The following is a 23550-nucleotide window of genomic DNA, read 5'->3' as shown; positions in this document are numbered from 1 at the left end:
CGGAGCTAGCCCCCCGGAGGCCCAGCCCAGGGCAAAGGGGGGGAAGTCCTGGGGGGGAGGGGCGCGCGGCACGGAGCACTGCGGCTGCGCGCGACGCGGCGGCCGCGCCGGCGCGCTGAGGGGGCGGGGTGAAAGGTCACAGCGCGGCGGCGGGTCTGGCTGGCGGCAGCTGCGGGCGGGAGCGGAGTGTCCCGTGTGCACGTGTGGAGGAGCGGCGGCGGCGGCGGCAGCAGCGCGGCGGCGACAGATCTTCCCGCGTCTCCCCGGAGCTTCGGGGCCCGGCTCGGCTTTCGTGGCCTCCTTGGCCCCTCGGCGCCCTTCCCTCAGCCAAGAGGCCGGCGTGTGGGGTTGAGTGGCCTGAGCTCAGGGCGCGGAGAGCTCCCGGCGGCGAGGACGACGGCGTTGGTCGCGGCTGTAACGACGGCCTCAGCAGGCGGGGAAGATGAAAGGGTGAGGAAGGAAGGAAGGGAGGGAGGGAGGGAGGGCAGCCGGCGGGGGCCCGGCGGGCAGGGGAGAGGGGCGTGGGCCGGTGGACCCGGAGAGCGCCGCGAGGAGAGACTCGCGCCAAGACCGGGCCTCCGGAGGGACCTTGCCAGGCTCCTCGGTCACCCCACTCCGGGAGGGGGGCGGAGGCTAGGCCGGCTGTTGGCGGGCTGAAGGGCCTGCGGAGGCAGGGGCGCGAGTCCACGAATCCAGCCCAGAGAACGAGTGTGCACCGAGTGGGACAGCCGGGAGGAGGTATGGTAGGCGCCCGGGGCCTTTTCCCGGGAGCGCACGGCCGAGCCGCCTCAGGTGCTCATCGGTCTCCAGGATCCACGCTGTGGCTGCGAGCTTTGACACGTTTCTGGTTTCTTCCTACTTGTGGACTGTGCAGAACCTTCTGGAGGGAAAAGGAATTGGAATAAAGAGCATGGGGATGAGTGTTAGGAGCTAGTGACTCAACGAGATTTGGGTTGGGTCAGAGCGAGTGGAGGAGGGAGGGGGAACGAACTCAAGCCGCGTAGACTTTGGGGTGCCAAAATGTTTAAGGAAGTATCCGGGATCAGTAGGTGGAGCTATTGCTTCAAGAGAGTTTTGCCCCCTGAGTGCAAAGAGGAGTGTTTTGGCTGCTCGTTCGAAAAGTTGAGGTTTGGTCTTTGAAATCTTGGGTAGCATTAGACGTTATTTTTGTTTAACTGTTCCCGTTTGGGAAAAAGTATTTCCCTTCCATGGATTTATAAACTGTTACAGTATTAACACCGCGCTAACACATTGCTTAGGCAAGCTGTTTTTGAGGTTGCCTTTACAGTCCTTTAGAAAAAGAAATGGAAGCTTAAGCTTGCAAAACTTTTTTGAAATACCGTAAGGATTTTTCTAAGTCAGCTGAAAATTTGAACTATTGTTTCAGTTAGTTAAACTATTTATTCAGCATCCTTTTTGGAGAACGAAATATATCGTCTTGTGTAAAAGAAAGGTCACATTATCTTTAACTCCATGTTCTGAGAAAGCTTAATTTGATTCTAAGTCTACATATAAAATACTTTTTTACTCTGGTTTTGCTTTAGATGTTGGTTATTTGTTGGATTTTTGGGGATGTTTACAGCACTCTAGAGTCACGATGCAGAACGTTTGGCTAATTTTTAAAAATGTGATCCAGTTATCTTTAGGAGGTTTTATTTTTCTAGTAGAGTATGGCTTTGATACTGTCTTTCTCTTTTCTTTTTCTTACTCATTGATACTCAATACATTTTTGTCATGTTCTGTTATAGTAATAGCAATAAAGATAATGCATCTAAGAATTTATTCTGGTTTAGATTTAAAAAATCTTGGATCTAGTTCAGTTCTTAGGTGTAGGATGCAATCTTTCTGATACTTAATTTGACAGAAATGTAGAACACTGGCATTATTGGCAATCTATTCGAACTCGCATTTAGTATATTGTTGAAGCAGCTGTATCCTATTAAGTTCTGGGAACTGAAGGAAAGCACTCTGCCACTGAGGTATATATAACCCTAGCACTTTATTTTGAGATAGGGTCCCACTAAGTTAGTCAGGCTGGCCTTGCACTTGGCAACAATACTTTTGGCCTCATGCAGCCTTTTAGTATTGCAAACTTGAGCCACCAGTACCAGCTGGTTCTGTTTACTTAAACAGATACTCTGTGTAACATAATTAATGGAGGCAAATGCCTAAAGGTGAGGAAATGGGCAAATTTAGAGAAAACTTACAGCTGACTCCATAGTTTGGGCAAGTAAGCATGCTCAAAATTAAGATTCTTTAAGTAAGGTTTTTATTTCTTAGAATTGGGAGCTTAGACAATTTCAAGGTGATTTCACAGGTGTGAGTCTTTAATTTTCCACAACTAACTCCCAGTAAACATGGAACTTTATTTTCCTCTTTCTTCCTTTAAAGGTACTAAAGAAATGAAATCAGAGTGTAGTGCACTTTTGGTTTTTAAATGTTTGTTTTAAGGTGTTAAATGTCCTTGAGATGCAAAACCACTATATGTTCAGTCTCCTGACTTCATTGGAAAGGCCTGTGAAAAGAAGTGGTCCTGTTTCATAGTTTTTGGACTTTGCTGTTGTTGTTGTTTTTTCTTTTATTTCATAGGGTTGTTTTTTGTTGTTGTTGTTGTTGTTGTTCATTTGTTTATTTTGGGGTTCCCCATCCCCACCCCGAGACAGGTCTCTCTGTGTATCTTTGGGGCCTGTCTCACCATAGACAAAGGTGGCCTCGAACTCAGAGATCCAACTGCCTCTGCCTCTTGAGTGCTGGGATCAATCAAAGGCGTTCACCACCACTGCCCAGTATTTCATAGTTCTGATGTGGAATTTTATTTGGTAATTTTTAAATTTTTTTCAGTTAAGTAGATGACTGAAGTTGGAAGCCAAAAAACCCCTTCTGTGATGTAATCTATGATTTAAATTTTCGGTGTTGAAACTTCTTAAAATTACTATTTTAAATATTTTATTTCATATTTTTTACTGTTAGTAGTTTTATTGATAACAGCAGTAGGAGGGTATCCTGTTAAATCATGTGTTTTCATTATTTCTATAGTAGATAAATTTGCGATTAATAACTATTTTTAAATGCATGTGACAAGTATATTAAGTTATTGGCTATTTCAACTGAGGTTTCCTTTTTTATTTTTTTAATGGTTTCTTTTTATTTCTTATATGCATTGGTGTTTTTCCTTGCATGAATGTCTGTGTGAGGGTGTTGAATCTCATGGAACCACAGTTACAGACAGTTGTGAGCTGGCGTGTGAGTCTTGGGGATAGAACTAGGGTCCTCTGGAAGAGCAACCAGTGCTTTTAACCTCTGGACCATCTCTCCAGCCCCTCAACTGAGGTTTCTTGTTTTTATGAACAAAGGGCATTGTGGCTTGAATTTGTGGTTGGTAAGGTAATTGCGATTATCTGTTATTCCTCCCCAGGGAAAATGATATTTAGGCAAGAAGAATGCCATAGATAGCAATGGCTGGAGTGGCAGTGCAATTAGTTATCTGTAATCGAAAATAATAATAATTTCATTTATCCTTTAATTATAATAAAAGATGCAAATTAGTTCTAATAAAACTGCCTTTGAACAAGATAGGAATACTGAAGTGACCAAAGGTAGGTAGGAATAATATTAAATACAGACCAGTGTGGTTACTAATTCAAACTTGGCCAAATGTTAGTTACTGAGTGGAACAAAAGATTCTGCAGTTAGAAGTGAAACCATGTTAACAAGTATGGAATAATGGTTATCTTCAATAGTATATGGACTGGGAACAGGCCCAGGAAGTTTCTGTATCTTTAGGTGTTGATTACATGGAAAATAGGTATGTTCTTTTTTTTTTTTTTTTTAACTAAATTGTAAACAAGATTTGTGCTTTGTTTTTTTGTGGGTTTTTTTGTTTGTTTGTTTGTTTTGATTTGATTTGATTTTTCGAGACAGGGTTCCTCTGTGGCTTTGGAGGCTATCCTGCAGACCAAGCTGGTCTCCAACTCACAGAGATCCGCCTGCCTCTGCCTCCTAAGTGCTGGGTTTGAAGGTGTGCTCTCCACCACCATCTGGCAATTTGAGATGGTTTTGGTCCCTAACCTTCACATCCATCTGCCTCCTCCTCTCCTATAGCTGTTTGGTACTAAGCCTGCTTACAAAATGTATCTTGTATACCAATAAAATTGGCTGTAGAATCCAACTAGAAACAATGCAATACATGTTTCGCTTTTTGTGTAAAACCAGTAATTTGTGACTTATTAAGATAGTGAATTTTAATAAGTACTGTGTAATGTCTCCTTTGCTATGCTGAGAGTTTTGAAATGTCTGAAGTATAATTGTGACTTTGAATTGGCATGGTATTGCTGTAGTGATCTCTTCTTTCCCAAATTTGTGGACAACTTTTACTAAAGCTGCTACAAATAAATAAATAAATAAATAAATAAGCAAGCAAACATAAGTAGATAAATAAAGGTTTCTATGAGTTTAGGGGTTATGTTCAGTTGATATAGTACTTGCCTAGTATGCATGAAATGCCAGCACTGAATAAACTGGACATGGTGGTGCACACTGTTTTTCCAGCACTAGGAGGCAGAGACCAAGTATCAGAAGTTCAAGGTTACATAGTAAGTTCAATGCCAGCTTGGGATACATGAGACACTGTCTTGAAAAGTTTCTATGTTTAAGAATTGTTAAGGGTCATCCAGGAGACTAAGTGCTTACATGCTTTTCCTGTTTTATCATAATACTTTGAATAAATTATATGTTCTTGTTCTCAAAATTTGTAGCCAAACTTTAATTATTACATCTTGTCAGTGCTCTTTCCAGATAAAAGTAATTAATACTTATTTAAGTTTCACCTTGCTGTATTGCCCTTTAGAAATCTTGATTTTTGTTCTTCAGGCATTAATTATAGCTTTCAATTTTTGTGGCATTTGAGGAGGCATTTTTTTTTAAGATTTTATTTATTTATTATGTATACAACATTCTGCTTCTATATATATCTGCACACCAGAAGAGGGCCACCATGTGGTTGCTGGGAATTGAACTCAGGACCTCTGGAAGAGCAGTTGGTGCTCTTAACCTCTGAGCCATCTCTCCAGCCCCCGAAGAGGCATTTTCAATTATTCAAATTTCCTTCATCTTTGTTTTGAGCCTAGTCTTCAGTAACCAGTAGAATACTCATGTAACTATAGAGCACTTTTTATTCTAAAATTGTGGTTTAAACTACAGAATTATAACATAGTAGTGCTATTATTCCTCCTTTTGATTTTCTTTTTTGTTGTTGTTTTTGTTTTTCGAGACAGGGTTTCTCTGTGGCTTTTGGAGGCTGTCCTCGAACTCAACAAAGATCCACCTGCCTCTGCCTCCCGAGTGCTGGGGTTAAAGGCGTGTGCCACCACATCCTAGTATAAGTCCATTATTTTAATAAATAAAATTTACTGTAACAAATCGCATTTAATTAGAAGCAACTAAGTACCACAAATGATAGGTAGCAATAGAGTATTTTAAAATACATTTCCTGTCTTTCTTGTGGTTTTGTTGACTGTCTGTAGGAATAGCTTGAGCCTTATGAATGATAGCAGTCCTGGATGCAAATTCTAAATTATGTTGGTAGCTGATGGATTTTCTTGTTACAAAAAGATTATTCAGACATACTGTGACTGCAATAGCATAAAATTCCATTTGCCGTTTCTGCTCATGATCAGCACTCTATGATCCCAAGAAATAAAGTAGTAGAATCACATTTCAATTATTGTCTTTGAATTTAATGTCTTCAGTTTGTTGTTTGGCCTGTCCTCTCTTCTGTCTCCTCAGGATACTCTATATTTAATAACACTCACTAGGCCAAACAAGAAATTCTAATTTAATCTTCGCACTGTTTCAGTAAGGTTGTTGTATCTGTACTTGATTGTTGAAAAAAAGGTACATAAGCCAAGAAGGGAAGGGCTTACTTGTTTCTGAGATTTTAAACAGTTTTGTAGAGCAAGAAGTTGGAGGCTGAGGCTAGATCAGTGGCCATCAATCACCAGGAATGGCTTTATTGTATTCATGTAATGCCAGGATGTTTTAATTTCACTTGTAAGACTTAAGTACAACTGAGGTTTTTGTTTGTTTGTTTGTTTGTTTGTTTGTTTGTGTTGGGATTTCTATAGCCCAGGCTGGACTTGTACTTATTCAGTGGCTGGGAATGACCCTGCACCTTTACCCACAAGTGCTAGGATTACCATTCCCCCACCTGCCAAAGGATTTTTAAGCAGAATAGTCATCAAACTTTTTTTTAAAATTCTGATTTCATTGCAATGGCATTATCTCCTTGGCTCATATTATCTCCTTCCATTATATTTTCAGAAACAATGGCTTGAACTAGCATGCTAAGAAAAAGTATGGGAATCGTTTATAAAGTTGAAGAAATGGATTTGATAGGTATTAAAATAGGGATAGTGCTGGGCCGTGGTGGTGCATGCCTTTAATCCCAGCACTCAGGAGTCAGAGGCAGGCGGATGGATCTCTGTGAGTTTGAGGCCATCCTGGTCTTCAAAGAGAGTTCCAGGATGGTCTCCAAAACCTACAGAGAAACCCTGTCTCGAAAAACCAATAATAATAATAATAATAATAATAATAATAATAATAATAATAATAGGGCATAGTGTGTGAGTTTCCATCTGTGGTCAGCTTGCTTTACTGCTGTGGCAGAACATCATGATGTTGGAGCATAAAGCAGAGAGGCTGTTCACCTCATGATCATATCTCAGGGAAGCAGACAGAAAAGGTCTGTCTGCAGTGAGATAAACTCTCCAGAGTTAGAACTTGAAGCACTGCTTCCTCCAGTTGGACCTACTTTCTAATCATCCATTTGGTGTGAATCCATTGATGAAGCTAGCATCCTTGTAGTCCAGTTACCTTTCAGGGCCTTACTACTTGTGGACCAGCTCTTGAACATGTTAAAACATGACACAGAAGGATACCACAACTAAATTTCTTTATTGGACAAATCAGGTGAAGCTACTCATGAAGATAGAGAAAAGAGATAACACCTAGTGAATAAAAGCTAGTTATCAATCCAATTAAATATCTTAAGCTGTGAAACCCCAACCCCCAAGTAGTATCCAATCCTATGTGTCAGTATGAGGTTCTGGATGAGAAGCCCAAACCTAGCAACCAATTCTTGGATTTACTGAAAGTACTGTCCTACAGTTTTGGAATTTGGTGTGAAGTAAGTATAAAAGTAAATGCCTAGCCAGGGCTTGTTGGTGCACTTGGGAAGAGGTTTGGGATTTCAGGGTCATGCTCAGCTGCAAAAAAAAAGTTCTGATCTAGCTTGGGTTACATGAAACCCTGTCTTTAAGGGGCTTGGGAGTGGGGAGGACAAATAGTAATATGTGAGGTAGAAATTTCAGTAAAGAAAAGCCTTTTGAGCAGTTAGTGTTTTCTTAGGGTTTCTATTGCTGTGAAGAGACCGTGACCATGGCAACTCCTATAAAGGAAAACATTTAATTGAGGTTTAGTCCATCACCACGATGGCAGGACATGGTGGCATGCCTACAGACATGGTGTTGGAGAAGGAGCTGAGAATTCTACATCTTGATCTGCGGGCAGTATAAGGAGTCTGTCCCAGTAGGCAGGCTTGAGTTTATAAAACCTCAAAGCCAGCTTCCACACTGACACTTCTAACAAGGCCACTACTACTCCACATGACCACACCTAATAGTGCCATTCCCTGTGGGCAAAGCAATCAAATACACGAGTCTATGGGGGCCATACCTATTCAAACCACCATAGTATTTAAGGTGTGATTTTGAAGGAAAGGGTTTATATTAAGATTTTTACTAATCAGGATAAAAATGATCTACTTTAATGTCTTGAATTTTTTTTAACTGATCTTAGTCATTCTTTGACCTCTGTAAAATATATGAGTTTGATTTGAGTGGACCCTTATCAGAGCATATCACATCCTTCTCTTTAGCCTTAAGGAATAAAGATGATTCCTTCGAGGGAAAATGATAGGACTGATCTTACTATCATGAAAATTCTTAGAAATGCCTGATTGTAGTTTTGTAGCTGCTCACTACAAGCATATTCTCTGTTGGAGCTTTAGTTTTATCTCTGTGAAGGAAAGTGGGATGAGCCAGTGTATTCTAAGGCACCTTCAACCTGAAATGCTGAACAAAAAAATTACTGACTTGTTAAAATTTTGTGTGCTAAGGTATGTTGTGCCCATTGAGCAAATAAGCAAGTAATAGGGAGTTTCTGTGCATTTTATTTTTGCTGTGAAACTTAAGTCAGACCTGGGGGGGGGGGCACCAACATTTTTTATGGAGTCATACCTCCATCTTGTGGTCTTTAAGAAAATTGCCAGTAAATTTGTTTCAGAGTTTCGAGGATAAAGAATTAGTGGAAACACTTTGGATTTAATTTCTATCACAAATAGCCATACCAAGTATACATACACAAAATAGTATCTGTTGCACAAATATATACCAAAGGCAGACTTAACAACTGGAGGGCTCCATAGAGTTGGAGGAGAAAAGTTAAGATGTGAAGGTTTTTGTTTTGAAAATACTATAGTGAAAAAAAAAATGCAACGAAGTAATTTTTAAATGATGGAATCAGTATAAGTAGTCAGTGTACACTGTTATAATTACTTCACCCAATTGTGGCATTCGTGTAAAAGAGCAACAAGTATAGGCAAGATGTAAGCTACATGTGAGTTTCTGTGTTTTACAGGATAATGCTACCTTCAGGTTTCTTTTGGTTTGTGAGGGATAGACAGTCTGGGAGTAAATCCAGTAGATTTTAGTAATGGACTTTAAGAGCTAGTGATTCGGCAGGTTTTCCTGATGCCACAGAGGCCCTAGGTTCAATCGTTAGCACTGTGAAACAACAACAAAGTTTTAAGTAAATTTCAACCTTAAAGAAGGGAAAACTTGGAGCTCTGTGACCTACTTAGAGAAGATATGAGTGATTCTTACACAATGGAATTTCGTTATAGCTGTGAAACACTTGGGAACAGATTGTATTCACTTAAGTGGCTAGAAGTGGGGGAAAAAATGAACATACCAGTGTGGCTGCTCAGTAGATTCATATATTCATATTTAAAATAATATATGGAGAGTATACAATAAACACAATTGACATAACAGAAAATGAAACAAATGGCTAAAGTAAATCTAAGCTTTTCATGATTCTCACAAATGACTATAAAAGAAGAAAACTTTATACTGTATTTTATGTTCTCCAGAACATAATGCAAATTTCTTTACATTAGGGAGCAAAGTGTTACCCAATTTTGACATTACAGGGTAAAATACCTTAAAGGAGTCTAAACTAAGATGAGGTACTGATCATATTTACTCATGCCTGAGTATATCAGTTTTTTTTGTTTTGTTTTTATTTAAATTGGAAACAAGCTTGTTTTACATGTCAATCCCAGTTCCCCCTCCCTCCCCTCCTCAACTGCCCCCCATTGACTCCCCTATCCCATCTGATTTCTGCTCCCCGTGGAGGGTGAGGCTTTCCATGAGGGATCTTCAAAGTCTGTCATATCATTTGGATGGGTATGTCAGATTTTTAAGAATCCCCCACCTCGGGAGGCAGAGGCAGGCAGATCTCTCTGAGTTCGAGGCTACCCTGGTCTATAGAGCAAGTTCCAGGAAACCTCCAAAGCCACAGAGAAACCCTGCTTCAAGAAAAAAAAACAAAAAAACAAAACAAAAAAAAGAATTTTTTTTCCTAAAGGTCCTGTTAAAATTTCAGTTGCTATTTTTGTTGAGCATTTCCGAAATTAAACTTGTCTACAATTTTTTCTTTTAAATATTTTTATCCATATTTACTGAGGGTGGGTTGCTATATATAAAGTTGGGGTGTCATTCTTAATAAAATGATCTGTGATACCATAGTTTTTACTAATACAGATCAAGTGTGTTTTATTTAAAATTCCCATATCAGTAAATGTTTTATGTTCATTATTTCTTGTTTAGCATTTTCCTTTAACAGTTTTCATACTCCAAATATGGAATATACTTGCATATATTGCATTTCACTGCTGTTTACTATAATTCTCTGGTTTCCAACTGCTGCCAAATAGGAACTACATTCCTTTTTCTGACTTATTGGTTGTCTTAATTTTTATTTTGTCTTAGTACTTTTTGTTTTTGCCATCCGCTGTGAACAATTTCTAAGAGGATAAGGGCCTGAAGAGATGGCTTAGCAGTTAAGGACACCTAACTACTGGTTCCCAGTACCCACATGGCAGTTTTAGTGATTTGACACGAGGCACAAATATATGTATATTCATACACAAAATACTCATAGACATAAATAAAAACTCACCTTAAACAAAAAAAGAAGGAAAATAGGCTGTGGTTGTAGCTCCTGAAAGAATGCTTAACTAGCATGCAGGAGGCCCTGAGCTTGATCTCCAGCACACAATAAGATGTGATGGGAAAATGTCCCTCTGTATACTGTGAATATATTTTTCTCTTATTGGCTGATGAATAAAGCTGTTTCAGCCAATGGACAAGTGGGGCTACCAGACTAGGAGAAAGCTGGGGAGAGGGATGCAGAGAGGGAATCTCAGGTGATATGCTGTGTAGCTGCCAAGGAAGCAAGTGGTCAGAGTATCATTCGTAAGCCAAGACCATGTGGAGATACACAATTAATAGAAATGGATTAATAATTAGGAGAGAGATAGCCAATAAGAAGCCTGAGCCATTGGCCAGTTTATAATTAATACAAGACTCTGTTTATTTGGAACTGAACAGCCGCAGAACTGGGCAGGACAGAAAATTCCGCCTACAAAGATACATTGAAATGTCCACTGATAGTGCTGTTAGCTTTAGGAATGAACTGTTGTGCAAATTTCCAGCAGGATTTGCTTTAACAGGTTTGTTTTTAGTATGTAGTAAAACTTAATTTGAGTTATTAAAAGTTGATATTGTGGACCACTTTTCAAGGCAAAACAATTTCATTGCCAGTTAATCTTGAGCTCTCATTTAATCCCTTATTCCCATAGAATGATTTGCTTTGATTGATGTGGTTTCTTAAAAATGCTACTGTTGCCATTATTCACAGGTGATTTTCAAACTGGCATTTTCAAAGTTCCCAGATACTTGCTCTGTTTTCTGAAATTCTCATGCTTGAAACAGTGAGGTATCCTGGAATATGAATTCTTATATCACTTCTATAACTGATATTGTTACTCAGTCAACGTTCTCAACAAATAAGTGCAAATTACTTTTATAACTGGCTTACTTTCTACTTACACAGGCAAAGGAGATGGGCAGGTTTCTCAATGTTTAATGCTAGGTTATTCTCAGCAAATAGTGAAGCGGGCTAGAGAGATGGCCCAGAGGTTAAGATCAACGACTGCTCTTCTAGAGGTTCTGAGTTCAAATTCCAGGAACCATATGGTGACTTACAACCATTTATAATGAAATCTGGTGCCCTCTTCTGGCCTGCAGGCATACATGGAGGCAGAATGTTGTATTCATAATAAATCTTTAAAAAAGAACTGGTGAAGCAATTTACAATCTCATCTGCAGTGTATATGAGTACCATTTGCTAAGGATAATATTCTTACCTTCTTGGTAAATGTGTGCTTTATTTGTCCCTAAATATGTACAGTTGTTCATTTGTCAAAATTTGCTTGTAAGTGGCAGTGTTTTAAGAATATAAAGTCATAGCAAAAGGGTTGAATTTGTCAATCATGCAAAAAATGACTGGTACCCTTTTAATATTATCTTAGCAAATGAAGTTAATTATCTTTTATTGAGTACATTTTGGTTTGTTCCAGTAGCCGGATCGAGCTGGGGGATGTGACACCACACAATATTAAACAGTTGAAGAGATTGAACCAGGTCATCTTTCCAGTCAGCTATAATGATAAATTCTACAAGGATGTGCTAGAGGTTGGCGAGCTAGCAAAACTTGGTACGTTTTTTTCTCCTTTTCAAAATTTGTATTCTTAAACTGTATTTGTTAATATTAGAGCAAATAATACAGGCTCCTTATTTTATAAGCAAGTTGGAATGTTACAGAGTTTTGAGAAAGATCAACATTGAATATTTGACTTTAGAAGCAAATACTAAATGTCCTTTTTTAAAAAAGTCTGGGCAGCCAGTCGGCAGTGGCACATGCCTTTAATCCCAGCAGTTGGAGGGCAGAGGCCAGCCTGGTTTACAGAGCAAAAGTGCCAGGACAGGCTTCAAAAGCTACACAGAGAAACCCTCCAATAAAAAGAAAAAAAAAGTGGGGGGTGGTGGTATGTGTGTGTACCGGCACACACACAATACAGTGACCACATAGGGACATTAGAGAACAACTTAAGGGGGTTGGTTCTAGCCTTCCACCATTGTAAGTTCCAACAGTTGAACTTAGGTTTCCAGACTTGGTGGCAAGAACCTTATCTACTGAGCTATCTCCCTGGCTCCTAGATGTTTTCTGTTATTTACTGTGAGCCTGTGTGTTTATCACTAATTTCACTATTACTGAGAAAACTTAATCTTCCTCGGAAGATGTAAGTCTTGAGGGCATTGATATTCTCAGAAGAGTAGCTAGTTAAAATCTAATGCCTATAACAACTTTTGTTTTTAAAAGGAGCCGATTAAATAAAATGTTGACATTTACATCTTTGTTTTTTCTTTGGTAGCATATTTCAATGATATAGCTGTAGGTGCAGTGTGCTGCAGAGTGGATCATTCACAGAATCAAAAGAGACTTTACATCATGACACTAGGATGCCTTGCACCTTACCGAAGACTAGGAATAGGTAAAAATTATGTGTTTTGTTCTGTTGTTTAAAGAAAACTTGGGAAGCCAGGAGTTGGTGGAGCATGCCTTTAAAGAGGGATCTTTGAGTGTGATGACATCCAGAGCTAAACAGAGAAATCCTGTCCCAAAAAAGAAAATAAGAAAAGAAACTGGGAAGGGAATACTGAATTTTGAAAAGTAAAATGAAAACTATTGCTTAGTGTTCATTTGGAAGTCCCATAAATTTGTTCACATCAGCCTGGAATTATTTGCAATAAAAAGTCATCACTGGGCCATGGTGGCACATGCCTTTAATTCCAGCACTTGGGAGGCAGAGGCAGGCAGATCTGAGTGAGTTCCAGGACAGCCAGGTCTGTTATACAGAGAAACTTTAACACAGTGAGAACAAAAATTGGGGAAATAATGGGTGTCTAGTTATCATTCTAATTCTATGTCAGTACCTAGTAAAGATGGCAAGTAGATGGCAAATTTCAAGGTTGATTTGTAAAGTTATTTGTTGTTTGTCTTATTAATAGGAACTAAAATGCTAAATCATGTCCTAAACATCTGTGAGAAAGATGGCACTTTTGACAACATCTATCTGTAAGTACCTAATGTTCATCTAAGTGTCTGATAAATTATCTCTCTAAATCCCAATCAGAAACATTGAGATCTGTCCACTCTCTGTACATTTGATTGAAAACAGCATGAAGGTATGCTTGTCCCTTGATATCCATAGAGATATAAAAGGGAGATTATAGAGCGCTCATTTGATGAGAGCATTGGCTGTTCTTCCAGAGAACCCCAGATGGTGTCTCAAAAACATTTGTATAACTCCAATTCCAGGGGACCCTGCACCCTCCTAAGTGGTACACAGGTATATTTGCAGATGGAAATGTCCATGCCCATAAAATAATTTTTAGAAAAAAAATTGAGTGCATTTATTTAAGATGTCACAAATTCATATAAAAGTGCGTACTATTTACAGATGACCTATTCCTATCCTCCCATTCTTTAAAGTGACGTAATTTACTTAGGATACCTAGAAAAAAGAAAATGATACAGAAGTTTTTAGACAACTTTATATTTCAGGATTTATTGAATTGTGGTTGGAAATTGTGGGTGATGAGTATTCTTGTTATATTTGGTTTTAGTTATATATAAGGTACCTAAAATGAAACCAAGATTGCAATCTAGGTATTCAGAAGTTTGAAATCATTAATACCAGTAATAGTTGATATATTTTATTCAAGGTTATCAGTAACTTGCTCATTTGTAATAGTTTAATAATCAAAGTTAGAGATAACCTAGTTGAGATTATACTTGAGTCTCAGAAGGCTTCAGTATGAAGAGCCAAGACAGCTTGGCATGGTGGCTCATGTCTTTAATCCTAGCACTTGCACTCAGGTGGCAGAGGCAGGTGGATTACTGTGAGTTTTAGGCCAGCCAGAGAGAGACCCTGTTTCAAAATCAACTAACAAACATAAAGAGCTAAGATAAAAATCACAACAACAGATTGTTTCATATTCATATTGGGGGAGATTAAATTATGCAGTGTCATTCTGGAGCGTAATGAAAGAAGCTCAAGAAGATATATTTAGGCAATTGAGACTGAAATGTATTTTTGCTGTTGTTTTTAGTGTCTATCTTTTCTGGGAGGGGCATGTGCACGAGGTTACAGGTATCTAAGGAGGCTAGAGACGTCAGCAATCTCGAGCTGAAGTTACAGGTGGTTGTGAGCTGCCTGGTGGCAGTGTTGGGTCAGACAGAACTCTGATCCTCTGGTAGACTGAGCCTCATCTCATGATAGTTTAACCTTTGTTATATATAAAAATAGGCACTGATCCTCCTAATCTCAGCCTTCTGCCTTGCAAGTGGGGGAATTAGGTTAAAACTGTAAAATTGTTGTCAGGTTTACTGATAACGAATTGACTAACCTTTGTTAAATATTGGTCATTATAAAGAAAGTGTACAAAATGTAATAGTCTACCTCTGACCAATTTGAAGCTATGTGTGGTTAAGAGTTGAAAGTTGATGAAACTGTCTTATATATGTATCTATGTCTCAGGCATGTCCAGATCAGCAATGAGTCAGCGATTGACTTCTACAGGAAGTTTGGCTTTGAGATTATTGAGACGAAGAAGAACTACTATAAGAGGATAGAGCCTGCAGATGCTCATGTGCTTCAGAAAAACCTCAAAGTCCCATCTGGTCAGAATGCAGAGACACAAAAGACAGACAACTGAACAAATTACAAAAGAACTTTCTTGCACTTGCTTGTCGCCAAATAAAAGAAAGACCCATTGATTCCCCTCCCCCTTTCTTCAGCTTTTCTCCCTTGATATTCCTCCTTTCTTTCCTCTTAAAGTTTGTAATACTTTCAAGGACTCTTAAAAATGATCATGTTTGGATTGTTTCAGTTCTCTTATTTTTGTGAGGTGGTTGGGTTGAAGGAAAGAGAAAATAGGTCTGTATAGTTTCACAGTTAAGATGTCCTCTCAAATTGGGTATCAGATGATTTCAATTTTTTTTAACATCCTGCTTTCACATTGAAGGGCAGAGCCTACAATATTGTTTATTTCAAAAAAAGCCACAGCAATATCTTATTCTCTAATTCATAGACAAGCTTAGTGTATTTGTGGTACTTTGAGTTTTAAAGACTATCTGTGGGATGTTAATCCCTGACATTGCCTTCACTCTACCTTTAGTCCTTTGAGTACTCTCAGGAGTTGGACCATTGTTATCCTTGTGAGAAAATACTAAGCTGATTTAGGGTTTTAAAGCAGTTTTTCTCTATTTGCTGATTGCTGGGGCTGTTTGTGTAGTTAGTATTAGACTTTGATCAAAGTATTTCAGTTAAACTGCTATTTAGCTGATGAGTGGGTTGCTTGTTGGCAGGTGTTTTTTTGTTTTGTTTTTGGTGTTTGTTTTGGTTTGGGGTTTTTTTTTTTTTTTTCTTCCTGCTGTTAATCTTGTTGCTAGAGGCATTAACTTGTAGAGTATGAGCTGGTGAAATTAACTGTTTTAATATCCCAGCTAGAGATACGGCCTTTAACTGACCTAAAGAAGATTGTTACAATTGATTTTTTTCTCTTGTTTTTCAGTAAGCCCAATAATAGTGTAACCTTAAATGGAGTTATATCCTTATAAGCCAATACCCCTAAATAAACCCGAAGCAAGTGTTTTCTCTTGGACATATAAAATTACATATAAAGCTTAGATGGACTTGTAACACATTAAGTGTTACCTAATGTCAACTAATACAGATTGTTAGAACTGTGGTCATTGAGTGTTTGATAATATATGAAAGAATTTCTAGACAGTATTTTTGAAAATAACATTGTTATGCTATTGCTTATCTGTTGGAGAACATCCCAGATTTGCTTACACTCTGTGCCTACAATGTTGAGTTTAAAGAGTTGGAATAAGAGGAATTGACAAATTCCTTCTATTCTTGGAACAATAGAAGTATGAAGTGTTAATACAAATATCACTGTGACCTCCAGTTGACAGGTTTGGTTAAGGCCAGATCATTTACAGGCACATTGGTAGTGGCTCTGATGGGTTGAGAACTATAATGTGGAGACATGTGAGATACTCATATTTTCCTCACATAGCCTCATCTCAAAATACATGGCATTTCTTAGATTGTCAGTAGTCATCAGTGGCTCGAGAAATGTTCTTACTAGACTTTAAAACAGAACATAGTATGTTTTCTCTCATTTGACTTTAAAAGGAAGTTTAATATATCTTCTTTGGAAAATTGTGGTATGAAAGTCTTATTTCCAAATAGGTTAAAAAAATGCTTATGCACACTTTATAACTCTTAAGTTTTTTGCTTGTTTTGTTTTGTTTTGAGAATGTGAAAGTACATTAAGTGGACTTCAGTAGTCTTGAGTGCCAAGAAAATACAGACAAGGGGTGTGATTGATGGATGGACGGACGGATGGATGGATGAATAGGGTAGTGAAATTGTAGAAATACCATGCTTGTTTCTTGGGTATCAGTTTTCTAGACAGTCCAAATCTAAGCTCAAAAGAAAAGTTTAGTGTTAAGCACCTTTATTTCCATGGATAAGCTTCAGCTTACTCTTGCCAAGAGAAGAAGGCATAAATGATAGAGTGGAATTAGTTTGAAGAAGTCAGCCATTTTGTAAACTTCCAGATAGCAAATAGATTTTGATATATAAAAAGTTTTCTGAGATGACACTGCCTCTATTTCTATAACCATTTCACTTGGACTATTTGAGTAGTCCTATGAATGTATCCCTAAATGTGTTTATTGAAACCGAATAGCTGCCTCACAACAATTAAGTACATGTTATTTAAAGAGGAGGAACAAATAATAAAGTTTGAATTGAGTGTGTAGGCTCCCTATTATTATTTCCTTTTTCACACTAGTCGGTGATTTAACCTAAATTTTAATTGTATGTAAAGGGTCAATTGTCCTGTATCAAAGTTGCATTAAATAATTCCATCCACTTACATAAGGGGAAGATGTGAAAGAGGTAGAAACTGGGGCTAGTCCATATGCCTGTGAGTCAAGAAATGCTAAAGTAACACCCCATGTTAAGTTTGTGATTTTTGGTTTGGGTTTGTTTGTTTTGGATTCTTTTGTTTTGTTTTGTTTGTTTTTCGAGACAGGGTTTCTCTGTGTAGCTTTGGAGCCTATCCTGGCACTCGGCTCTGGAGACCAGGCTGGCCTCAAACTCACAGAGACCCACCTGCCTCTGCCTCCCAGGTGCTGGGATTAAAGGCAGGCGGTACCAATGCCTGGCTCTTTGTTTTTAATATATGATAAAAAGAAAAATAGCCTTTGAGGTAAAGCAGTAATTCTGTTAACTGGAAATCTCCATCATTTTTCAGGACAGATAATTTTTACTGTGGGGTAAATAGGTTAAAATTATTATGTATGCTATTTGAATTTAAGTTCTAAAGTAATCTGTAGAGAAATCTATGCAATATATAATTTGTCAAGATTAATTTTCATCTGGGGAAAGGAGTTTCTAAGTGTCTCCAAAGCAGGTCACTCATTAATTGAAAGTCCTCCAAAAAGAGAACTATTGGGAAGCATGGTGTGTGGTGGTGGAAAAGAAAAACTCCCTCAGTTTTTGGAGGGAATATCTTTAAGATACTTAAGTGGCTGCGTTTACTTGGTGCAGTTAAGAATTAAACTTGTCAATTTTAAAGTTGCTGTTACATCTGAAATAAACTTACGTGATGTTCTGGTAGTGATCTGTCTGTAAATGTCATGAAACTCATTGTTGTGCTGAGTTTTACAGTCTGCAACTGTAAGTCGTTGTGTACTGTGACCCATACTGTTTTCTATTTCTTTAAGACCTAATTTAAAACTTACTAAAATAGTTCAGGTATACTTAGGGCTTAGCTAATTCAGACCTTGATAAAAACTGTCCAACAGGTGGGCAGCAGGCAACGTAGCCAGACCAGCTCCATCCCACAGAAGCCCCAGACCAACAAGTCTGCCTATAACAACTGCAGTTGTGGGGGTGGGGGTGCAGCTGAGGACCTGACTCTCTTCTGGTCCCATTTTCTGAGAGGCCCTCTCACCCTGTAAACTGGATGGAAATAGCATCGAAGAGAAAAAAGAATGTGGGGCAGTTATCTGCTGCATACCTCAACTTCAGTCCCATACCACCCTGCTACATGTGTTACAGGATTTGTATTTTCTCCCCTCCCTCCTTCCTCTTCCTTGCAGTCAAGATTATGAAGCTTCACTTCTTCCTGTTTACCCTGGTTGTATATGGATGAGGTGGGGAGGTTAACCCCCTCCCCAATATATAACAGCCCTAAATCTTTATTATTAGTGAGGTAAACCAAATAACAAAAAAAAAATGGCATAAATATGAATAGCATTGTCAGATTGAGGGGAGGAAAAAAAAATCCCTGACCAATGTGTCTGTTTACTCAGAGAAAGAAAAGTAAGATCCACAGAGGTGAATGTAATTATTTAACATTTTAGGCTTTGTTCTAGTGTGTATGGCCTGTAAATATGCATATTCTGATTTATTCTCCCCCTCTTTGTTATGAAGATTTTAGTAGTTGAGTGAGACAGATTTTTTTTTCTTAACAAATGTTTAATATTTCTAATCAGGATGGTCTGAATTAGCACTTCACTTATTCTACAAGAAACAATGGATGATTGTGTGTCTTGGATACTATATCACTCCAAAATCCAGCAGTTTCAGACCACGGATTTGTTGGATCCCGTTATATACCAATCAAGCAATGTGTGACTTTTTCAGTTCTGATATAAGATCTTATGCCATCAATTATCCAGGGCTGTATTTTCTTGAAGGGTTGATAATGGCTATAGGAGCTACTTCATCGAACTTACATGGCTGTTAGACCTCAGTTCTCACTATGTTAGTGTATCCATTGGACTGCCTAACCTCATAATCCTAAATCTGATCTAGGAATCATTTGGAACATAAAATTAATACGAAATACCTGCTACTTAACAAAGCCTAGTGTTGGTCTTTAAAAATTACGGTCTTTCTGTATTATGATGAAAGCTTAAATCTTAACATTTGGGAAGGTGTACTATTGGATAGAATATGTTGGAATTTCTGTACATTGAATTAGGAGCTCATTTATAGTCCTCAACAATTCAAGACATGAGTTAAGTATGAATTAAAAACATACATGTTAAAATAGCTATAACCTTAACACAATACTGACTGAAAAAAATTTATTCTGTCAACCTAACTTCCTGAGCTTATCTATTTAGCTGGTTTGAGAAACCATATTGGCCATCAGGAGTCATTTCGAAAGATTTGAGCAGTCTTGAATTTTGGTTGTCATTAGCAATCTATACTGAAGAAAGCAATCTCCTACACTAAAGAAAACTATCTGTGTCTACTTGATGCTCACTTAAATAATTGCGACAGGTTTTCTCTGTATGTAGACCAAACTGGCCTTTACAGAGATTTAACTGCTGAGCCATCTCTCTAGGCCCATATTATAGATTTGGATTCATGATCCTACCTCCTACGTGTTGGTGTCATGAGTATACCACCACTTTGGCTAGCTGAAGATTTCCTTTACAAGTGGAAAATAAAAGTTCTGTCATCAATCTTGAGTTTGTTTTAAAATTATAAAGCAATATTGAGAGGAATATTTTTTACACTGAATTGTTTTAAACATTGCTTCCAATATAAACAAGGCCCAAGGCTGGTGAGTTGAAAGTCAAAGAAGTCCGGGATTTATGAATCAAGCTACGTATGATTATATCAAAGCTAATTTTTGGATCAGGAGAGGAGGCTGAAGCAGTAAAAGCTTGAATTTAAGTCCAAATTGGGTCACATAGATTCATTTAAAAGAGAAATCCTAAACACAACACCATCTCTAGTTGTTGCATTCATGTGTTTTTAATTTTTCAAGTGTGTGTGTGTGTTACCTCATGCATGCATGAGGTCAGAAGTTTTCAGATCCTCTGAAACTGGAGGTACAGGTGGTTGTGAGCTGCCATATGGACACTGGGAACCAGTGGTTAAGTGCTCTTAATTGCTGAGCTATCTTTCCAGCATGTTTTCATTATTTTGCTGCCTAATCACAACTTCCACGAACAGATGACAGTTGACCTCAAGAATGACTTAATATTTCATGTATAAGCAAGTCTACGCATTTACCTATTCAAGTGATACATCTTACTTTTACACTTAAACATGGGTAAGTCCTAAAACATGATTGCTGAACTACCACCAGTTCTTGGTTTTGTAATGTAACAGAGTAGCATACTGACTTAGATACTGACGTAGGTCATGGGGTATGCTCAGACTGGTTCTGGCAGTGACTGAAATTGTGAGAAGAGGGTGTGGCCCTGGCCTAGGGATACCCTAGCACTAATAAGAAGCCATACTCCTTTTTCTTTTGCATGCCAGGGATTGAACTGAGTGCCTTGCAATGTTAGGGTAAAGACTGATCTGTAAATAACATTCCCAGGCTACCCTCAGATTTGCTAATTCTGCCCCCACCTTTTCAACACCACCCCAACAGATAGTTTACAGGTGGTAAAGTGTTTTGGTAAGGGTACTAGGAACTGGACTGGAGTCCTTCAAGAGCAGTAAATGCTCTTAACTGCTGAGCCATCTCCAACTTCTGTTTTGTTTTGTTTTGTTTTGTTTTTCTTTGCCTGAGAAAATTTTACATGGTCCCAGAAAACACATTTTTCAAGTTTCTGCATACCATAAAGCATGGTGTAAGTAGCTTATTTCTTATAAATCACAAGAAATTTTAAGTATAGTGGACAGAAAAGCTATAGGATACAGTTGTAGATACTGCTTAAAGTATATGTGGTGGTGAATGTAAAAAATTTGAATCTAGTTTATTAGTCTATATATTAAGAAATGGGGAGAGGAGCGATAAAGAAATAAAATGAAATTATAGCAGACATCTGTTAATATGGAAGTAAAGCCATATTTTTAAAGGATTTATTTATTATGCATACAGTATTCTGCCTGCATGCTGGCCAGAAGAGGGCACCAGATCTCATAAATGGTTGTAAGCCACCATGTGGTTGCTGGGAATTGAACTCAGAACCTTTGGAAGAACAGTCAGTGCTCTTAACTTCTGAGCCATCTCTCCAGTCCAAAGTAAAGCCATATTAAGGAAGTGGAACCAAAAAAGTGACCAAAGATGCAAGTGAAAGAAGGGTCATTTGAGTTGTGGCTTATTTGTAAATTTTGTGAAATGTCACAAGATGGCTCAGTAGGTAATGGTGCTTTGGCTGTCAATTCTTACAACCTGAGTTCAATCCTTGGAGCCCACATGCTGGAAATAGAGCTGACTTCTACTGTCTGACCTCCATAAATGAATTCAACACACATGCATGAATGAGTGATTAAGAAATACAGAACCAGTTTTACATACTCTAGATTATGAAGTTTAGAAGTATTGCCCAACCTATTTTATGAGGAGAGCTTTATAATGGTAAGAATAAGGTCGAGAAAACTAGATCGCTATCATGATTAAAAGAAGGAGAATCATTAAAACATGAGCAAGTTATGTGAAAATGTAGAATTTATCCCAGGAATTGAAAATGAATTTGTGTACATTATATTCCATCTTAACAGATGATGAAGGTCTCCTGTCTGGATCAGACCTAGGCCCTTGGTTTGTTTCCAGTTTTCAGCTTTCATTGGCAAATAATCCATGTTTCCTGGTGTCTCCAACATACCTGGGTCTTAGACTTTCCTAGCTTCATGAAATGGCCTTTCAAGACCTTGCAGATTGGAATCTGACCCTGCTGCACATTGCTTATCCTCAGTGGCCTTCTGGAACTGTGGCATAAACCTCTATGACAAATCGTTCTTGTCTCCTAAATTAGCCCCACTTAGATGCTGCTGCCAAATTCTGGGGACAGCTCAAGATACAGATAGTCTTGTCTTACAGTTGTGTTGGCCTCTACTGACCCTGAGAAAACTTTCTAGACAGTTGATTTAAGTATAAGTGACATTCTCAGTTTTGTTTTTTTCCTTAAGATGAACTTGCATTGTTGTAAAATGGAGCCTTTGTTGGGTGAGCTCTTGCACACAGTACTTTATCTATTGCCCCAGTCTGAAGTTTTCTTTTAATGGCATTAATCTATTAACAATTATAAATGCTTAGACTTTATCCTATTTTCCACTTGCAACTTATTAATTTTTCATTCCTTTCTGCTCCCTCACTATACATTTAGTCAAGAGCAGTGAGCAATACCTGTACCACAGGTATTTCTGTTCCATCTTGAAATTTCCTCTATCAAAAAAGAGCTGTGGGGCTGGAGAGATGGCTCAGAGGTTAAGAGCACTGGCTGCTCTTCCAGAGGTCCTGAGTTTCCAACAACCATATGTTAGCTCACAACTATCTGTAATGAGATCTGGTGTCCTCTTCTGGCCTGAGGGGTATATTCAGGGAGAACACTGTATGCATAATAAATAATCTTTAGAAAGAAAGAAAGAAAGAAAGAAAGAAAGAAAGAAAGAAAGAAAGAAAGAAAGAAAGAAAAAGAGCCTGAGTGTGAGGCATCTGATTATAATGCCTCTGTAGTCACAAAGAGGGATGAATGCTAATGCTCAACTTGCTTTCTCTTTTTAATTTTTTCTGCTGCCCCTGCTCCACAGGGCACTCTGCCCCATTGGTATATTTACCCTGAGTGTAAAAGATTTACACTCAGGGTAAATCTTCCCTCTTTGGTTAAAATTTTCAGGGAACTCCCTTCCTCATAGGTACATCCAGAGTGTGATATTGACAATGAAAGTTAACTATCACCACAAAATTTGAATGATAAAGGAATTAAATAGAGGCTGAAAAGCTATAAAAGCCTGCAGCTACCATACTTACTGATGAGATCTTGTCTTTTTTATATGTAAGATTGGGAAGAAGGTGAAAGCTGCTCTCAGCACTTGCATAGTATTCTGTACTGTTGTAGTCCAGTGATTAAAAAGCTTTAAGCGTTTGGGAAGAAGTAAAACAGTTTTTACTTGCAAGTGAAATGATTAAACAAAATGCAGATGGGTTTTGGAGAACTTCACTACTTGAGTTCACATAAAGTTAAAGTGGTGTCAGTGTCAACATAAACCAACCAGTGCTCTAGAATTGAGTATATAAATACATCTCTACTTACATGATCACTTGACTTTGTCAAGGCACATGAAAAAACAGTCTTTCCAACATTCGTGTAGGGAAAATTGTATTTATTAATACCCAAATACCGAACGGTGCTCTAATCCTAGCACTTGAGAAGCTGAGGCAGGTGGATCTCTGTGAGTTCTAAGCCAGCCCGGTCTACAGAGCAAGTGCCAGGACAGGCTCCAAAGCTACACAGAGAAACCCT

General features: G+C 38.4%; 1 protein-coding gene across 2 annotated transcripts; it reads left to right on the top strand.

Moving 5' to 3' along the window:
* Positions 1-134: 134 nt before the first annotated feature.
* Naa50 (N-alpha-acetyltransferase 50, NatE catalytic subunit) lies at positions 135-17947 on the top strand. 2 transcript variants are annotated; one of them, XM_035444543.1, is made up of 6 exons: positions 135-321; positions 425-450; positions 11762-11898; positions 12617-12736; positions 13254-13320; positions 14786-17947. In XM_035444543.1, the coding sequence occupies exons 2-6, from the start codon at positions 443-445 to the stop codon at positions 14961-14963; spliced, it is 510 nt and encodes a 169-aa protein (XP_035300434.1). In that variant the 5' UTR covers positions 135-321; positions 425-442; the 3' UTR covers positions 14964-17947. The 2 variants fall into 2 exon arrangements, with proteins under 2 accessions (XP_035300434.1, XP_027268441.1); XM_027412640.2 differs by having other exon boundaries at positions 148-450; positions 11765-11898.
* The last annotated feature ends 5603 nt before the right edge of the window (positions 17948-23550 follow it).

This window comes from Cricetulus griseus, chromosome 4 (genome assembly GCF_003668045.3).
Source record: "Cricetulus griseus strain 17A/GY chromosome 4, alternate assembly CriGri-PICRH-1.0, whole genome shotgun sequence".
Taxonomy (NCBI): domain Eukaryota; kingdom Metazoa; phylum Chordata; class Mammalia; order Rodentia; family Cricetidae; genus Cricetulus; species Cricetulus griseus.
The sequence above is the reverse complement of the archived record's forward strand: the minus strand, read 5'-3'. Positions and strand labels throughout refer to the sequence as shown.